The sequence below is a fragment of the Camelus dromedarius genome, chromosome 10 (assembly GCF_036321535.1).
Source record: "Camelus dromedarius isolate mCamDro1 chromosome 10, mCamDro1.pat, whole genome shotgun sequence".
In the NCBI taxonomy this organism is placed as follows: Eukaryota; Metazoa; Chordata; class Mammalia; order Artiodactyla; family Camelidae; genus Camelus; species Camelus dromedarius.
In genome coordinates, this window is record NC_087445.1 from 38,598,418 (window position 1) to 38,618,146 (window position 19,729).

At 37.9% G+C, this 19,729-nt stretch overlaps 1 protein-coding gene across 1 annotated transcript in view; it reads left to right on the top strand.

Annotated features, from left to right (window-relative positions):
• TMC1 (transmembrane channel like 1) overlaps positions 1-19,729 on the top strand; it is a 307,101-nt gene that overhangs the window by 241,063 nt on the left and 46,309 nt on the right. Inside the window, exons 8-11 of the mRNA XM_064490277.1 lie at positions 262-343; positions 7,378-7,416; positions 8,783-8,889; positions 11,397-11,495. Coding sequence (XP_064346347.1) covers positions 262-343; positions 7,378-7,416; positions 8,783-8,889; positions 11,397-11,495 — 327 coding nt within the window. The remainder of the gene's footprint in view (positions 1-261; positions 344-7,377; positions 7,417-8,782; positions 8,890-11,396; positions 11,496-19,729) is intronic.

The following is a 19,729-nucleotide window of genomic DNA, read 5'->3' on the forward strand; positions in this document are numbered from 1 at the left end:
TGGCAGAGTAAAGAGATCTTTCTCAGTGGTCAGCATATTTTTTGTGAAACAGAGAGTCAGTAAACATTTTTTAATTAAACTGGTCTAGGGGTAGGTGGCACATAGGGAAGCAAGTGAAATCCAGCGTCTCACTTTTTTACAAAAAGCATCAGAGATATTTGCAAGCTCATTGTTTTGAGATATTTGGGGATGGGGGTTGAGGATAAACCCCTTGACAAATAAGCAGTTGGGTTTTACTGTTGTACTTGACTTTCTTTTCAGAAATGGGCAAAATTTCTCCGTGATTTTGAGAACTTCAAAGCTGCTTGTGTCCCATGGGAAAATAAAATCAAGGCAATTGAAAGTAAGTGCTCATCAGATCTCATTAGATGGGGAATGCTGTCCTAGATTAATGTCTCATAAGCCTATCAGATGCCTTTCTCAGTTTCTGCACTATTGGAAAGATTAAAAACAAGAAAACAAAGAGGTTTTTATATCCTCTTTGCTCACTGTGAAGATTTGCTAGCACTGAGCAATCACAGCGCTGGAGACCCCACTCTCCCTTCCTACATTAGACCAAAATATTCTCATTTTAACCTTGGTTTTTATGCTATACATGGAAGTCAGTATTGTGCACAAGGACATTGGGTCATATTGTTGAGAAGACAGAGATTTTTATTTTGGCAATGAACATGACATTGAAAATATACATGCACTTGGATGTTAGACAATCAAAATGAACAATCACTGAAAACAGTTAAGAAATCTTAAAGCATCATTTTCAAACCTCTAAGGCAGAATAAGCAATAATCATTCAGAAACTCGCTCTCTGAATATCATATTATACCTTCATTTTGTACAATATTCATAGTGTTAGAGAAGGCAGGAAAACATACCCAATCAAAAGCCTGTTTAGTGTAGTGCTTTAAGCTTAGGATAAGGCAAATAAAAATTTGTAAATATTGTAACTGTAATAGTAAATCATTTTAAAATAATAAAGGATATAAAGAAAAGGGGATAACATTTAAAATAATTTTGAGCACAGTCTTGCCACATTCTGGTTGCTAGTAGTTTTGACTAGAATCTGATTTTCCTCCATGCCTCTCCAGATAGCGGGGCAGATTCTCCTGCTGGCTAAATGTGGCATTGCCTAATTAAAATGGAGGCTCCCTTGGGAGATAATGCAGTGGATGGATATTTCACTGACATGATTGGGCACGTTTTAGGACTGACTGTCCCTCAGTCCTCTGTCTCTCATTATCAAATGGCAATGAATTAAAACACATCAGCTCGTTAATTGAACTTCCTCCCACGTATTCCTGTGCCATCCCTTTCTTGCTTTATTTTTCTCCTCAACACTTACCACTGTCTAAATGACTGTATCTTTAATTTAATGTTTAAGTGTAATTCTGTTTCATTTTATTCTGGGTTCATTTCTTCCAGTAGACATGAAGGCAGAGATATTTTGTTTTGTTCACTCCTGGATCCCCAGACCTAGAACATGCTTGGCCTTAATGAATATGTGTTGAATAAAATTAAATAGCGGACGTTTTCCAAATGTCCACCATCCTAGGAAAGCGAAAGAAATTTAAATATGTCAAAAAGAGTGGACATTATGGAATTCTTAAGTTTTGACTGTGCAGCTAGAATATGGTAACTTGAGAGGTATTGAGAAACAGAAGGCCATGTAGAGCCTTAAGATAGTGATACAATTTGTGTGGAAAGAACTCTGGATTTGGTTCTTGCTTTGCTGCAGATTCACTGTTTGACTCTGGGCCAGCCATTTAATCCCTCTGGGCCTCAGTCTACTCATTCATGAAATGATAAAAATGAATCTTGGTCAGTTATAAAATGTATCCCAAGAAATGTGTAAGGAATGACAGTTTAAATATATACATTTGCAAATTATTTCTTTTGAAAGTGCACTAGAGCAGGTTCCGGCCTATCTCAGTAGTAATTTCATGCTCACTTGTGTTGCAGTAGCTTATCCTGAGTGGGAGAGAAACAGATGGAATTATTTTTCTTGCCAGAAATTGTACACAGGAATGACTTACACATATGACTGCCATCTATCATGTGTGTCACAGAGAGAGAGACTGAGAGCTGCTCAATAAGACTTTCAGTCATCTTCCCTCCTCTCCTCTTCCCTCAGAAGAATGGGAGTCAAGTTGGACAATTCAAGCAAATGTACATTATTTGCCACACTTATTATTTGATTAGGTTGTCCTGATTTTTTTAAACTTTTTATGGTGCTTTGCCTTACTGTGGAGAATTGACTTTTATTTTCGATTCTATCAACAATCACCATAACAAGCATTTACTGAGCGCTACTCAGACACTCTGCAAACATTATTTCATTTAATCTTTAACTTGCTTGCAATGTGCACATTAGCTTTCCATTTTAGAGTTGTAGTCAAATAACTGTCCCAGAATTAGTTATTAGAGGAGCCAAGATATAAGGTGAAGTCTTTCTGGGCCCAAAGCTTGTGCATTTCCTTATGTGGCATGCTGATTTTCACTTTGAAGAAGATTTTATAAACTTTTTCTTTTGTACCTGGTCCTAGACCAGGACAACAGCAGAATAAGTAGCTATAGATTTCCGTGATAGTTAAATATTTGGGGAATTATTTCCCATTTTCTCATGTATTTATTTTTGAGTGAGTTATTTAATTATGTATTTCATATTCTGTAAGATACTTAATGTAGTAAGATCTTAATGATAATTGTAAGTGCACCAGGTACTTTTGGGCTACTACATTAGATGAGAAGTGTGAAACCTATCAAAGAGTAAATTAGCAGAGTCTTTGGTTTGGACTAACCACCTCATAGAAAGTGCCTTACCAAAGATAGGGAAAGCGTGTGTCTGTGATGGTCTTTCAAACTGAACTGAATATAAAATGGGAAGAGATGTGACATGCAAATCAGTTTTTGAAAGCTTGAAGTCTTTTTGCCCCTTTTTGGCCCTGTAGTTTGGGCAATTCTTTTTTTTTTTAAACATCTTTTATTAATTTATAATCATTTTACAATGTTGTGTCAAATTCTAGTGTTCAGCACAATTATTCAGTCATACATGGACATATACACACTCATTATCACATTTTTTCCTCTGTGATTCCCTGTGCTATCCAGTATAATCTTGTTTATCTATTCTACAGTTTTGAAATCCCAGTCTGTCCCGGGCAATTCTTTCATATTTAGGGCCATCTATTTCCACATGAGTTTCCACAGAATTTAGTTGCAATCAGTTTGAGATACATATGTAAGCATGTGAAATTTTCTACTTTATACTTTTGAGTTATAAATTATTGGAACAGTTAATGGAAAACAGACTTATGCTAAGAGAGGCCTGCATAATTTACCTTCTCTGCAAATTTTTTTTCAGATAAAAGTAGGTTAAATATGTACCCCATTTATAAAATGTATACTTTATATTATAAAACTAGTATAAATGCTTTTCTCTTAAAGAAATGGCCATTTAATCTTACCAAAGTTTCAAAAATGTTATTATATTCCTTTTAAAAGTCAGAATCGGGGAAGGGTATAGCTCAAGTGGTAGAGTGCATGCCTAGCACGCATGAAGTCCTGGGTTCAGTCCCACTCAGTACTTCCTCTAAGAATAGATAAAGAAGTAAACCTAATTGCCTCCCCCACCAAAAAAAAAAAAAGGCAGAATCATCTAACGTATAATATCTCATTTAATCTTCTGAATAAGCTTGACTGAGTTGATTAATTGACTGAGCAAATACTCATTTACTGAGTGCCAGTCATTTATTAGGCATGTTTCTAGGCACTGGGGATGCACTACTGACAAAAACAGGCAAGAGTCGATCTTATATCCAAATGTGTTGATATGTGTGTGGGTGGGTGGAGAGATAATTCATAAAATATAAGCAAATAAATAATGAGGATAATTATGCATTGTGTTAAGTGGCAAAGAGAAACACTCTATGCTCCTCTCCCAAAAGTCTTTCTAATCCACTTTGCTCTCACTCACTGCTCAATCTCTAAATAAATACTAAATAATTTTTTAATGTAGTTTTAAAAGAGTCCCAAGTTACCAGCCTTGATTAAGTTTCCACAAAACTCTGTCCAGCAATTGGCAGAATCACAAGGGGAACTCAAATCAAGTCTAAAACTCATGCTGTTTCCATCTTGATTCCAGTAGGACCTGGATCCATATACTAGAGTGGACCAGGAGCTTACCTGATGACTCCCAACTTTTTTCATATAAATAATAGATTTGATAATTTCTGCCACAGGGGGATGCTGTGAAGTTCATCACACGATGATGCCATTGAGTTTTACTGTCATGCCAGCCTTGTAGGAGGGCCCTGCCTAAAACTCTGTGGTTACTTGCACCTTATTAGCCACATTGCATTGCATCTTTTGCTGAAGAAGCTGTACATTTGTACTCCCAGGAAATATAATCTCTATCCATTGTGACTCCAGCATTACTATTAAAACCATGGATTAAATCACTGAATGTCTTTCCAGCTGGAGATTACAAGTCTTTCTCAGAATCAAAATCTTCTTCTCCCCAAAAGTAAATTATAGCATGAAAATTAAGGTGTGATAGATCTCTTTTTTTTGACCAGAAATAGCTTTAGTTAGACAACTTTGAGCACAGAGTTGAAATCGCATGTTTCCCTGCTGGCCTAAGGGCTCCAGAAATATAAATTACATTTTCCACATTTAATTCCCTATCCCCAGACCAGTTTGAAAGAAACTGTGCTTTGAATACTAGCCTAACAAGACAGTATTTATATTGTACTTTGTAGCAGGTGATTTAATTGGTCTTTTCCCATTTAGAAATGCTCGTATTTATCTGCTTGTCTTATTACCCATCTGTTCAAGAGGAAATTGTACATAATAACAGACTACAAATTACTTTTCCTTAGTAATAAATAACCAGAGGGAGAGATGAAACTTTCATATTCATTTGAAAGAAACACTAGAAAATTCAGGAACAAGAATATCGTATAAGCTTAAGGCTTCACTTTAATAAATACCAAAGACTGTTTTAATATATTAATAATTCATTAGGGAAACAGCATTTTATTAGTTAGATGAAGGAAAAGAATTGGTCATTTATGGGCATCATCAAAATTTGTGAATTTGACCTGCCTTAGCTGATGGATGGATATTCTCTATATCTATTCTTTCATGCACACACATTCATTGTGTATTTACTCTATATAGCATAGTTTTAAAAAAAAAAAAACTAACAACTATGATTATATGTGAGGAGCAGTATAGCACTGTGGATAAGAGAGATCTCAATTTAGAGTCAAACACCTAGAGATCAAGACTATCTAATTTAGAACTCTGGCTCCATTGTGTACTAGGTCTGTAATCTATAGAGTTAAGTCTCTGTAAAATGGGAGTACAAAAGATTCCCCTGGCAGGGGTTTGATGATGATTAAATGAATTAATACACAGAGATCAAATAGGTATCTGAAACAAAGATTCATTAAATTTTAGTTGTTATTACTATCATTTACCAAATCTTGGATCAGTCAACTGCTGTGTTTAAGTTTTTGATTCCCCATCCACACAGTGGGACTAATAATACTTAACCTTAGGTTGTAGAGCAGTGAAATGAGTGGATGCTGGTAAAGTTCTTAGTGTATGTAACTGACCATCAAAATGTGTTAGCTATTATTATGACTCCTCATTATTGTTCTTTACAAGAACAAATCACTTTGGTCTGAGAGACTAAGCACATGGAAATGAATGTTCTTTTTAATTATGCTCTTTTAGCCACACTGTAGAAAGGTTCCTTTTTTAAGGAAATGCCTGTTTCAGTCAATACTCTCTGGTAGGATAGAACCACTAGGATAAATGAACATGAGGAGGGAAAATGTCTTCTTCACTTTTGTGCTGAGAAAGGGCAAGGGCTTTTGGAGCTTTGATGTCAACCAGTTGATTTGTTTTCTTTCCTTTACGATCTTGGATCTTTGTTTTGTTATTGTTCTTTCCCCCTCTGCCATTGGCAGGTGTCACGCAGAAGGAACATTGTCTTCTGGATTCCTCGGTCTCTTTGACCTGTGTCTGGGTCTTTCCTACAATCACTCTTGTTTTAATGAAATCTACTTCCCTGCAGTTCATTTTCTTTATACCTAGGATTTTGCAAAGAAAGGCCTAAGCTCTCACTTCTCTACCGCCAAATAAAATGGTTGTCAAGCCACTTTCAAGGCTAAAAACTGGTGTTTGGAAACTTTGGAATCTAAAGTATATTTCACCCACAATGAATATGGGTTTTTACGTAGGGTAGGGGGTACTTTCTGAAACATTATAACTTGCTTTTCTTTTTTTTGCTTTTAGGTATATTTACACTCTATACTCAATTTATGAAGCTCATTTGCCAGGGGTTGTGCATGGGTGTCTGGGAAAAGATGGGCTAATTAGAAGAGGAAAAACTGTAAAATGCCAGTAAGGAAGGAAGGAGGGAAGGATGGGTCAGCATCCTGTGCTCTATACCAGAGGGTCTTATGTGCGTTTCCAGGGAAAAGCTTGCCCTGGATACCTAGAGACGAGTGTTCTTCTCCAGTTAATGAGTAACTGTAATGACTAACAAGCTGGAAGTCCATTGCCTTCAATAAAACATGATGAGTGAACCTGGCTGAGGCAGTCCTCGGGTAGTTGTTATCAGAGAACATAGATAACAGCCATGAAATGATCTGAAATCACTGGGAGCCAGGTGGATGATCAGATAGCCTAGGAGGGGAGGATCTGCCTCAGCATTTCTGCAGACAGACCAGTGCATCTGATTACAGCACCTGGGGGCCGTGTTGGTCAACACCACACACTTCTGGAAATCTTATAGAACTCTATACAAAGTGAAATGAATCCAAGTATTCAGACTTAAAAATAATCAATTTTTTTCAAAACATCCATTTAGACATTGAATTCCTTTTAAGTTTCTATAAAAACTGCCACTATGTTATGGGAATAAATAAGATAGTACCTAAAGAGCAGACTAGGTTCTAGAAATAGGGGTCTGACTCTTAAGTGAGCTTGGCTTCATCTTAGCAAGCAGAGGCTAAATGAAATTTGCTCCTGAGAACCTCCCTCCTCCTGAAATAATGCTTCCTCATTGGTAATGCTTCAAAGCTAGCGGCCCCAAGAAAACCAGTGGTCCCTGGGGTGTTTGGTGAAATGAGTCAGGAAAGAGCCTGCTGCAGTGGGTAGCTGAGGATGTTCACTGAGTCTTCTTGGGCAACTGAAAATGAAACTCAAGGAGACGGGGAAAACTAGTAACTTGATGTTGAACCTTAAGTGATTATCAAAGAACTTTGGCTTTTGTTAATCAATGAAATCTCAACCTGAGACTCAAATTCTTGTTTTTAATTCCTTTTCCAGTCTCTGATTTAAGAGAATGCTTTTGTTTTTTCTCAGTCGATGAGCACTGGACAGATCACTTCCCTTTTCCCTGGGGTGAGTGCGAGCTGACAGCACATTCTTGCCTATCCCCTCCCAATTCAAAAGGTCAAGTTCCCCCTGCCCCACCCCTACTGCTTAACACCTGTCTATGACTTCACATCACATTTAAAATAAAATCCTCACCTTTTACCTTTCCTTAAAAGGTCCTATGCACTGTAGTTTGGCTTCTTTCTTCACCTGCATCCATCACCACTTTCCTTTGTTCACTGCACTCCAATCACACAGCCCTTAGGTTTGTTCCTCAACTGTCCTGAGCTCTTGCCTCCCTCACAATACTTATTCCTGCTCTTTCCTCCACTTGAGCTGTTCTTCCCCAGCTCTGGGAATTGCTGGGGAAGTTCCTTCAACTTCAGGACTCTGCGCAGCTGTTACCTCCTCTGATAGACCTTCCTTGACAAACTTATCTAAAGCAGCCCTTCTCAGTATTTCACCTTCTTCCCTCCAGGACTTATCTGGCTAAATTGTTATATATAATTTTATAATAATATAATTATATGCAATATAATATATATAATGTATAATATATAATACATGTCATATGCACATACATGATACATACATATATGATGTATATAATACATTATATACATATATACTATATCATACATATTATATACATATAATAGATGGTATATAATATTACATACAATATGCATACATATAATGCATAGATTGTGATATATATTATAATACTTTTATATTTCATTATTTCTTTTTAAATTATTGCATATTTGTTATTTCTACACCTCACTAAAATTAAGTTGTATTAGGGCAGCAATCTTGTCTCTGATACAGTGTTTCACATCCAAGACAATTCCTGACAGAAGATATTTTAAATATGTGAAGAGTGAATAAATGGACTTCAGCTTCTACACTGTAGCTGTGAAATGCCACGTACACAGGAGAACAGCACAGAATGGTCTGTAGGAGGACCATCCATAAAAGATGTGGTCAACTTTTCTGAGAAGAACATTGCTACGGGAGAAAAAGGAGGAAGAGGTGCAGTCACTATAATGATAGCTAACTACTGACCAGGTGTTGCAGTAACCACTTTACGTAAATTTGCTCATTTAACTATTAAGTCAAGGAATGATATGGGCTCTTCAAATAGCAATCCTGGCTGCTAAGCAAAAGGCAGCTTTCTCTTCAATGGGCTCTAAAGACATAGTCTACATCTACGTAATAGAGAGCCCTTCCATCGTGTTAACATTTTCTCTTTCTGGATAGAAAAAAGAAGAATGCTAGAGGCTGTAAAAATGAAAAGAACCAGTGTGTTGCCATGAGAAGATTTATTTGGGAGGCCCTAAGATACAGCTTTTGTTTTGACCTCTCTTTCAAACTTTTATTTTCTTTTAAATAGGTCAGTTTGGCTCATCAGTGGCCTCCTACTTCCTCTTTTTGAGGTGGATGTATGGAGTAAATATGGTTCTCTTTATCCTGACATTCAGCCTTATCATGTTGCCAGAGGTAAGATTCTGACTTCCGTTTTACCAAACACGCTGAAACAAGCTTCTTATGCAATTGCTCTACTAGAGAAGTTAACTGGCTACCTTCACTCTTAGAGTCATAGTATCTGTAACAAGGTTGATCTTCAAAATGGTGCCCATGAGCCAAAGGTATCCTAATCCTTGCTCCAAAGGGTACTGAGCCTCCTGAAATCATATACAAATTGTTGTGTGTATGTTGAAATGAGCATTTTTCTGTGTAAAAGTTCATGGATTCTATCAGATTCTCAAGGTTGTCCCTGTGTCCAAATATTAATTGCTCAAGAGGAAGACTTTGGCATCTTGTGAGGTGCATGTATTTATTTTGCCAAGTTTGCTTTGGAAGAGATGCTACTTAATGCAACTTAGGGCGTCCAGCTTTTCTATCTGAAGAAACACTAAGTGAGCAAATTTTTCCAGCTATAAAGTAAGATAACCACCCCCATTGCCCCCTCGGAAAGCACACATACCCAGAGTGGGATGGGGCAGGTCTCTTAGGACCAAGGTCAGTGAGAGAGGAAAACAGATAGTGGGTTTAGATTGAAGAAGGCAAAGCCCAGAGCTGAGGGAGTGTGGTGGGGAATGGGGGAGATTCAATTAACTAAGACCAAGAAGCAAGATTGAGGTTGGGGACTTACCCATACGAAGTTAAATGACTCTGTGACTCTGACCTCTTTGGATGCTTACCATACAGAAGTTGAGTTAGGCTTTTTTTTTTTTTTTTTTTTTTTTAATTTGGACAGATGTGAACACCAATGAAAACACCACCACAATCAAGATAGCTAACATTTCCATCACTCCCCAAGAGGTGCAAATTTTGAATTCCCAATTTATCCCTTCCCACCCTCTTTACTCCCTGGTAACCATAAGTTTGTTCTTTATGTCTGTGAGTCTGTTTCTGTTCTGTAGGTAGATAAGTTCATTTGTGTCCTTTTTTAAGATTCTACGTATAAATGATATCATATGGTATTTTTCTTTCTCTTCTGGACTTACTTCATTTAGGATGACAATGGGTTAGGCTTTATTTAACCTACAATTGGTCTTTTTAGGTATCAGTATTTCAAAGCCAATTTGTCCAATACAGCATTGGCAGCAGCCAAAACTAATTGCTTTGAGTGACTTTTTATCCCACACATGCTGCCTCCATGTGGAGGAAATTAAAGGTTGTAGCTAATTTATTACAACTGTTGGAAATTGCAGGATACCTAATAAGTAGTGGAGGGAGCTAACATGTGTTTGAGCGGATGTACTCCTAGAACGAGGAAGCATACTGGTTCTGGGTGCTTTTTAATGGACTGTGTTAAATGCTGAGAGGCATCCTGTTTTCTGGGCATTGATAACCAACTCCAGCAAAAAAACAAAAGAGAGGTATTGGGCTCCCTGTGTGCTAGCTTTACAGAACCACCAGAGTCCAGGACTGGTCACCTCTTGGCAACAGTGCTACATTTTTCAGCTGCCTTCAACCAGCAGCCTCACTCATTATTCCTCTGATGCATTTGCCCTTTTGCCCAAAGTTCCCATATCCCTGGCAAGCCAGAGACCCTAGCCTTCTCTGTTTTCTGTGGTCTCCAACTTTGGGGCAAGATAGCATGAGTAGAACCCATCCTCTGTTCTTTTGTGTCTCAGGAAGCCAGAGGGGCTGCAGGGCTGCCGAGGAAGCCATGCAGCTTGTGTGGAGAGAGGGAGCAGGGGCGGATTTGCAGCCCTCGCTCAGTCAAGCTCTGCACCCAGGTTTCTGTCTACATTCCTCCTCCTCCCCTGGCCCCAGCCCCAGCCCCAGCCCCAGGGAAGGGATGTTTTCAGGTCACAGAAGAGGCATCTGCTTGGCCAAACATGCTCCCGCCCTGGGGCTAGAGGGTATCTTTTCCAGTTCTCGCCAAAGCTCTGGTGTGTCGCTACTCTTGCCCGGTCGCTGGCTCTGCCCTTAATAACATCACTTCTAATCTGATAGCACAAAGTCAGGGCAGTAAAACTGAATGAGTAGTGAAACAGCTGTCACCGTCAGGGTGCAGTCTTCCCCCTAGTTGACACCTTCTAATTGTATGAGTGATTCTACTCCCCTCTTCCTTGACATGAGGGAGAGACTCACCCTCCACCCCTAAGGCGCATTCTCATCTGAGGATGTGGGTAGAACTGTTTTCTTGAACACTATAGTCCCCAAAAGGCCACCTCTCTCCTTCCCAGACTTCCTAAATGAGATCAGTTTGGAGGTGGTGGTGGGTAAAGGGGTTCTCAGCAAGCCTCTGGGCAATGTGGTTGGCCCGACTGCTGGTGGTCGGCTGGAGTCAGAATGCAGGGTCCTTAGAGTTCTCTTTGTTCTTAACTCTGCATTTAGTAGTCAGTTCCCAGAAAATGGGACCCCACATGGAGACCCACAGAGTCCCCATGAAAAAGTTTCAGAAGTGCTTTTAAACGAAACCATTTGTGATCACATGTGTGGCTCAGACTTTATTTCCAATTGTTAACTGCATTCTTTATTTCTCCATGTAGTACCTCTGGGGTTTGCCATACGGCAGTTTACCTAGGAAAACAGTTCCCAGAGCAGAAGAGGCATCGGCAGCCAACTTTGGTGTGTTGTATGACTTCAATGTAAGTGTTTCCACACAGCTGTGTTCGTATAAGAGGATAGCTTTTTCCATATTCTGAAACTCTATAGCTTCCTCTACTGGGGCTGGATGAAGGTCTTAAGAGAGACGTCCCTGCCCCCTTTAAAACAAAAATGAAAGAAAGGAAGATAAAAAAATTAATAGGGTTTAGGAATGTGATAATATGATTAAATGGGAATATAGAATACTGAATGAAGGTGAGCTCAGAGTTCAAAGACTTCATGCAAATATTCTCTCTGGCTTTGGAAAAGGACAAAGAAAGAGTTTGCAAATGTGCTTTTTGGGAAATCCTTTTGGCTTCTTAGGGTTTGCATCTTTCATACTAACCCCTTCACTTCCTAAACAAGTCTATTTAGCATTACTGAATAATCAATACTAAATAAAGCTGAATAGTAAATCGTAAACAATACTAAATTCTAACTTCTGTGTAATATGAAAAAGAGTATCACTTGATCGTGGTACCCAAATGAGCATCATTACATTGTAGCACTAAAATGAGTGTTATGCTTTGAGCTCCCCTGGGTGGGGATTATTGTTAGGGCAGAGACACATTTCTGCCCAGTGAAAAATGATTTTAGAGTGTGACTCAAAAGTCTGTGACAACTACTCAATTCCACACATTCTTTTAAAAATAGTGGCCAGATTAGAGATAATTTGGAAATGTAAGGATGAGAAAGTAGCATAGTGGAGATTGGGGATTTGATAATTTAAGGAATTTTTGAAGAGTAGCAAATGAGAATAAAATTTTACGTAGACTGGGGAATGAAGGAAGGAGAGAAAAACAAAGTCTTCATATTATAGTGTTAATACACATATTTCACAGATGTTTTAAATTCTACCCTCAACCTCTCTAAATTGTGAGCTTCCCAAAGAGGGTATCCCATCTGCTACATCCTCTTTGAGGCCCTTAATGTAACACTCAACCAATAGAGGCTTAATGAATCTTGTTGACTGGGAATCCTGAGCAAGGAGGAGGGCTTGCAGAGCTTTGAGACCAGAACCAAAGAAATCAATTGATGTGAGCAGAACCTGCAAATGTAAACTTTAGGAAAGGTTTCCAGCCTCTGAGTAAACAAGGCAGCTCCAGAATAAGCATAAGGCAGAGTGGCAGCCCCAGCTTTGTGGCCTTTGGAATCTTAAATCACGCCTGTCAGTTGGAATTTTCTTTTCAGTTCAGCACTTATTTATTGACTATGAAGATTCACTGCTTTTACAGAAGTGAATGTGACATGGTTCTTGACCTCAAGGTAGTGATGACAGTAAAAGAAAGATACATAGGCAACTAGTATACAAGGTGTTCTGCATGTTGTAAAATGAAGGAGAAAAAAAGATACTGGGGAGCCCTGAGGAGGCTGTAGTTAATTTTGCTGGAGTGGATTCAGAGAGGAGATGGCCTCTGAGTTTGGTTTTTACGTCTTATCTTTTATTTCTCCTTCTTCCATCTCTCTCTCTCTCCCTCCCACCCTCCCCCCTCATTTACATTTCACATGATTTATTAGTATGCACCCCCATCTAGTTTTATTTCTCATTCTCTTCCTCTGACTAGCAAAATAATAAACTTCCAGTCTGGTTAATAAGAGCAAGAACTAATAATACTATTGGTGTTTTCTGATGTTTTAGTCATACCAGAGAAAGGAAGAACTAGAAATATGAACCTAAGGCCTTTTGACTTTTAAACATATATATATTTTGAAGTTTGTACATGTATAAATTTGTCAGCTAACTGAAATTAAAAGTTTTGCAAAAAATGTTCATGTGGGATTTTAAAGACGTTAATCAGTTGAAGAAGACAAGAGGGAGGAGTCCCTAAGAGAGCCGTTAAGAGGTGGACGAGGGTCTGGGATGTGAATATAGGAGGAAACTAGGGGAAAGGGGTGGGCAGTAACTGGGCTCCCTGAGATTTTATTATTGCCCTCGACAGCTCTCTCATGGTCAGTGTGGTGAAATTCCGTGTGCCGTGTAGAGGAAGTTGGAAACAGTATCCTATGATACTCATTTGCCTTTATAACCCTAGGCCAGCCCGAAGATGATTCTAAGACAATGAGAGACTATTAAAAAGTCAAGAAAAAAGTCATCAAAGTGATATTATTTACTTATTTCTTTCTTAGTTTTTCTGCGTACTGTGATCACACATTATTTCATATGTTATCACGAAAAAAGAGTTTTAGCAATAGAAGTGCCCTTTGAGATCTTCCGTCCCATTTCCCACATTATAGAGTTAGGGAAACTTTGAGTCACAGAAGCATGTGAAAGGTTTTATGGCTAATAAAAGCCTCCTAATCTAGTGTTCTTTCTATATCCTGTATCACATCAGTAATTTTCCTGTCATAATTTCCAGCAGCCTTCTCATGGGTAGTTTCTGGAACACAGACTGACTCCATTTAATGCTATATTTCACAAGGGGAGAAGGAGTTGAAGCATTTAGGTCCATTTTCACCTTTCACAATAAATAAGCAACCCCCAAATTAGCTTCGCAAATAGAAAGGTTCGATATTTACCCTTGCCTGAATTCTTTACTCACTCTTCAGAACAATTACCTCATAAAGGTGCCCACTCTGTATTAGAAGATGATGTAAGCTGACATCCCAGTATTTCATCTACCATGGCACCATGGAGGAAACCACTGACCAGATGTCCTTGAGATCCCTGGAAACTCAGAATTCTGTACTTCCAAAGAGCCCAGAGATGCTAGGAGAAAAAGACATGTTTCAGGCCCAGGGGAGAGATGATTGGTGCCTAAAGGGTCTAATTGGAACATGGATTGGTTTTTTGCATCTAAGAAGATTAATGTGCCAGCTTAGATAAGCAATGCCATATAGATGCAGGTGAAGAGAAGCAGAATCAATTCATAGAACACTGTATTTAGATGCAAGCATGACCTCTTGTGGTAGAAGAGCCTATAGGATGGAAACAGTCAGAAAACCTTTGGGGTGGGGGTGGCGAGGTTGTGAAGAGCTGCTTCTCTGTTGCGTTTCATGGTAGAATCTTGGAACTTCTCTCTGGACCCCACTGGAAGTATGCCCTTGGGCTCCGTGCTCTGTCGCCTGTAAGCACGCATCATAACTCATCCAAATTCCCTTTAACTAAAAGCAGACAAGTGCTATTTGACATATGCCAGGTCAGCCAGTCTTACGGCTTCTCAAAGTCACCATTTACAAAGCACCATATTTTAAATTTATTTTTTATTGAGTACCTAGTGATGGGTCTTACTGAGCAGGAGGAAAATATATTTTATTAAAATAGTCAGAAATAGAGAGATTGTCTGATGTGTATGCTATGAATCAAATTGGCAGAAATAGTATTAATTGAAGCAGTAGAATAAGAAGAATGAACTTAAGTTAGTAAGAAGATGATGTCTTTGTTGGCAAGATACTGGGAGACACAAGAATGATGTAGGAATGATAAAGAGGAAGAGACTGATAGTCCAGTAAGGGAGAGAGAGGGAGGAACTGAGGTGGAATTTGGAATGAACTTGAGTTGATATCAGACAGTGAGATCATATGGGTAAAGGTTTGAGTTGTGAATAAAGGGAAATGCATTTAGCTTTCCAGCTTGAGAGCATTTTGTACATTGCACATGGGGATAAATGGTGAGTCAGCTTTGCCTCCCCTTTTCCGCTGGTCATCATAGATGTGGGAGGTAGGGGGGAGCCCGAGAAGGGGCAGGAGAGAAGAGTTAACATCCATTATGTGTTAAGCAGGTACATACATTAAATCTTATTTTCATAACAACCCTTCAAGGTGAAGATCAATAATCTTTTTATAGCTGAGGAAAATTGGGACTCAGGGAGGTTAGTTTCCCAAAGACAGCACAGATAATTGAAGGAGGCATTGAAATTCAAACTGAAATGTGGCTGACTTGAGTGTAAAATTGTTTGTTTTACTCTAACATATCATCCCAAGCTTATTCCTTCTGCCCACTTTTGCCACATCTCTTTCTTGAGATCTGTCCTCAAAGGAGACTGTCACAGACATTCTCAGTGTTAACAAACAGCAGTTCAGTTTCTTATTTGACCAGCATCAACAGTTCTTTTAAGTAGGGATCTTCCAAAGCGAGAGCATCTTCTCAGTTTTCTAAGTTCCTTCATCTCTTATTGTACTGGCCACATTTAGAAGATGTATTTTTGTGATTCACGTATGGAATGATGCATCTTTCCTTAAGGAATACTTCGTAGTCCAAATGCATCTTTATTTTCAGGGAGCTCCATTTTTTAAAATTGAGGTAAATTTGACATACAACATATTAGTTCCAAGTGTACAGCACAATGATTTGGTATTTGTATATAGTGCAAAATGGTCACCACACTGTCTAGTTAACATCTGTTGCCATACATAGTCACAGAATTTTTTTTCTTGTGACTGGAACTTTTAAGATTCACTCCGTCTACTGAAAAAAAAAAAAAAGCACAACCTAAAAGTTGAGAATTACATTTTATTCTGCAGTCTTACTAAGGACTGTAGCCTGGGATGGCAGCCTCTTACATAGCTCTGAAGGACTGTTCCAAAGAGGTAAGGGAGGTGTCAGGATATACAGGAGTTTTTTCTGGGGAAAACAAACAGACAAAAAACCATGTAGCTGAACATCAAAGGATTACTGCTAATCACAAAAAACAGACATCTCAAATTATTGATTTTTAGTGCTTTTCTATGTATGAGAAGATGCAAGAGCCTAGGCTCATTGAAATTATTCTTTTGATATGCATCTTAACTGTCTGGGACCAGTATCCTGTCTTTTTCTGCCCTGAGCTCCTTTCAGGGCTTACTATTGGAGATGGCTGTAGTGGCTGATGGCCTGATAGCTGCAACATCCTCTGTTCACTGAAATGGCAAGCGACATTCTTTGTCCACAACTCTTAGCAACTTTCAAATATGTTATATAGTATTATTAACTATAGTCGCCATTCTGTATGTTACATCCCCATGACTTACTTATTCTATAACTGGAAGTTTGAATAAGTAAACTTCACCCATTTCACTACCTTTTGAAGGAGATCTGAGCAGCATACCTATATGGCTGCTATATTGTTGTTGTTATTTATTTTCAGCAAGCTTCAAAGCATGCCCACTTTGCCAAACCCATTCTCTCAACTTAGCCCATGGCTGGCTCAACAGAGACTGAAGTCCTAAATCATAAATAATTCCTTGGAGAGGGTGAAACAATGACCCCAATTCAGGCTACTAAGCCTCTTGGGGACAAATTGAAGCTTGTAGATTTCCAAATTCACCCAGAAATATGACTCTTCCCTGGAATACAGAAGTCCTAAGCCTGAAGGGGTGAGGAGCCTCTCATTTGTATATGTAATGAGACTTTTTTTAAAGACTTCACTGAACAAAGGCAGGTGCCGCTCACGCACATGGTCCTGGGATTGGCAGTGTCTAAGGGCTGCTCATCTCTGACTCCAATGTTTGCTTCAGATCTCTCTCATTCTATAGGCTCATTAGGTTTGATTAAAAAAAGAGGCGTCTTAACTTCTGCTCTCATTCATAGGTCCTTTCTCTTGCTCCATATAGGCTTCTTAACCTGCTACTCCTGGACTGTTTATGACACATCCATGGCTTGTGATAGGAAAGATCCCTGGGTCTGCTTTTAGCTCTCTTGTTATCCTTTTGTTTTCCTAAACCTGAACTGATTCCTCAGGGTCTACTTTCTTTGCTTCAGCAACAACTCCCCATTTTCAACATCTCCTTCAAACTATACCTGTCAAACAAAAGATGAGCTTTATTTTTGCACAAGTTTGGGATGCCTATGATCCTGATTCCCTACTTACAACATGAAAACGTTTCTTCTTTCTATGATGTGATCATAGAAACAAGTCTTCTCATTAATTCGGTGAATATTTATTGAGGGTTTGCCAGGTGCCAGGTAGTGTGCCAGGCATTAAGCAGAGGTGAGCAAAAATCAACAAAGTCCCTGTAAAGTAATCAAATAATCACAAAAATAAATTTAACTACATCTGTTCCAAGTGCTATGAAAGAAAGCTAAGCAGTATTATGAGAACATATATCAGGGAACTTGGTTTGTGGACTAAGAGAAGGAAATAGATAATAGCAGAAGTTTTCCTGAGAAAGTAACATTTGAGTTGGGCTTTGAAGAGCCAGAGAGAAGGAAGAGGCATTCTAGTAGTTGAGAACAGCATGTGCAAAGGCCCTGTGGTGAGAGAGTTGACTTATTTAATGGACAAAATAAAGGCTAGTCATACTAATGCTTAGAATGTGAAGGGACATCAGGAACAGATGTCATTGGAGATATAGAAGGATATTGGAATATGTGGAACTCTCTAGAATCTAGGCCATGATAATTTATTTTTTTCTCAGAGTAATTGAAAGTAATTTAAATGAGTGGTGGGTGAATAGTGGCATTATCAAACTTGGATTTTTGGAAATGTTAGAGATTGGAGAAGAGCAAAATGAATTGAGGAGACCAAAGAAAATGTATCTACTAATACATCAAGGTGAAAGACTAAAACTGTTTGGAAGAGCTCAGTTTACCTGGAAGGAATTTGCTGGTATCTAATATTGGCTGCCAGGCTAATAGATGGAAGACTGAGCCATTGAGTTAGGTTAGAACCTCGCAACCTATTAAATTATATTCTGTAATACAAACAAGTAGCACATAGCTATGAGTCTAGTCTAATACATCTGCTGTGATGAATGGATTATTTAAATTTACAAATATTTTAAAGCAAGTCAGTATAAACTCTATTCTGTGTTTCTGCATCATATATCTTCAGTGGATATTATTTGTTTATACATTGTACTTGAAATTATTTACATTCACTAATCTTAAATATTTGAAATAAAATGTATGCTGCTCATATAGGATTAAAAACTTCTGAATTCTTTTTTAAAAATTAAAAAAATTAATTTTTTCCAAGTAGTTTCAATATTTTCTCTATGTTTTTGGAATATTTTTATTTATTCAAAAACTCCTTTTAAAATAGATAATACTGTATATGCAAGACTGGGACATTGTGCTATACACTAGAAATTGATACATTGTAATTAACTGTACTTCAATTTTAAAAATTTTTAAAAAGAAAAAAAAAATAATACTAAGGCAATTTCCAGTGTAACCTGTGTCTACATAACCACATACACATCTCTTTTCATGTATGAATTCATGTTTCATGACTTTAAAGAGGTAGGTAGAGTTACACTGAACAACAAAACTCTATAATATAAGCCTTTTAATCTCCACCTTGTGAAGCAAAAGATCATTTTTCCTATGTTGGAAGAAATCACCCATAGCATCTCATTTTATAGCACTGAGATTATTTCATTTTGTAAGAGTGTTAGGCAGTTACATAGTAGGAAAAATTAAAGAGTTTTGTCAGATGCTTTCTTGGTGTTTTGATTCATTTAATCCAATTAATTTAATTAATTCATTTAATTCAATTAATCTTAATTCATTTAATGAATTAAGAACTTTATGGTCATGTTAATTATTGTGTTTTTTTTTCTTTTTTTTAATTGAAATATAGCCAGTTTACAATGTTGTGTCAATTTCTGGTATACAGCATAATGTTTCAGTCATACATATATGTATATATTCCTTTTCATATTCTTTTTCATTATAGGTTGTATACTGCAAGATATTGAATATAGTGTGCTATGCAGTGGAAACTTGTTGCTTATCTGTTTTATATATAGTAGTTAGTATTTACAAATCTCTAACTCCCATTATATCCCTTCCCACCCCCTTTCACCCCTGGCAACCATGAATTTGTTTTCTGTCTGTGAGTCTACTTTTTGTAAATGAGTTCGTGTCTTTTTTTTTTTTTTTGATTCCACATATAAGTAATATCATATGGTGTTTTTCTTTCTCTTTCTGGCTTACTTCACTTAGAATAAGGATCTCTAGGTCCATCCATTTTGCTGCAAAGGGCATTATTTTATTCTTTTTTATGGCTAAGTAGTATTCCATTGTATAAATATACCACAACTTCTTTATCCAATCGTCTGTCAATAGAAGTTTAGGTTGTTTCCATGTCTTGACTATTGTAAATAGTGCTGCCGCTATGAACACTGAGGCGCGTATATCTTTTTGAATTAGAGTTCCTTCTGAATATATGCCCAGGAGTGAGATTGCTAGATCGTATGGTAAGTCTATTTTTAGTTTTTTGAGAAATCTCTATACAGTTTTCCATAGTGGTTGCACCAAACTTCATTCACACCAACAGTGTAGGAGGCTTCCCTTTTCTCCATACCCTCTCCAGCA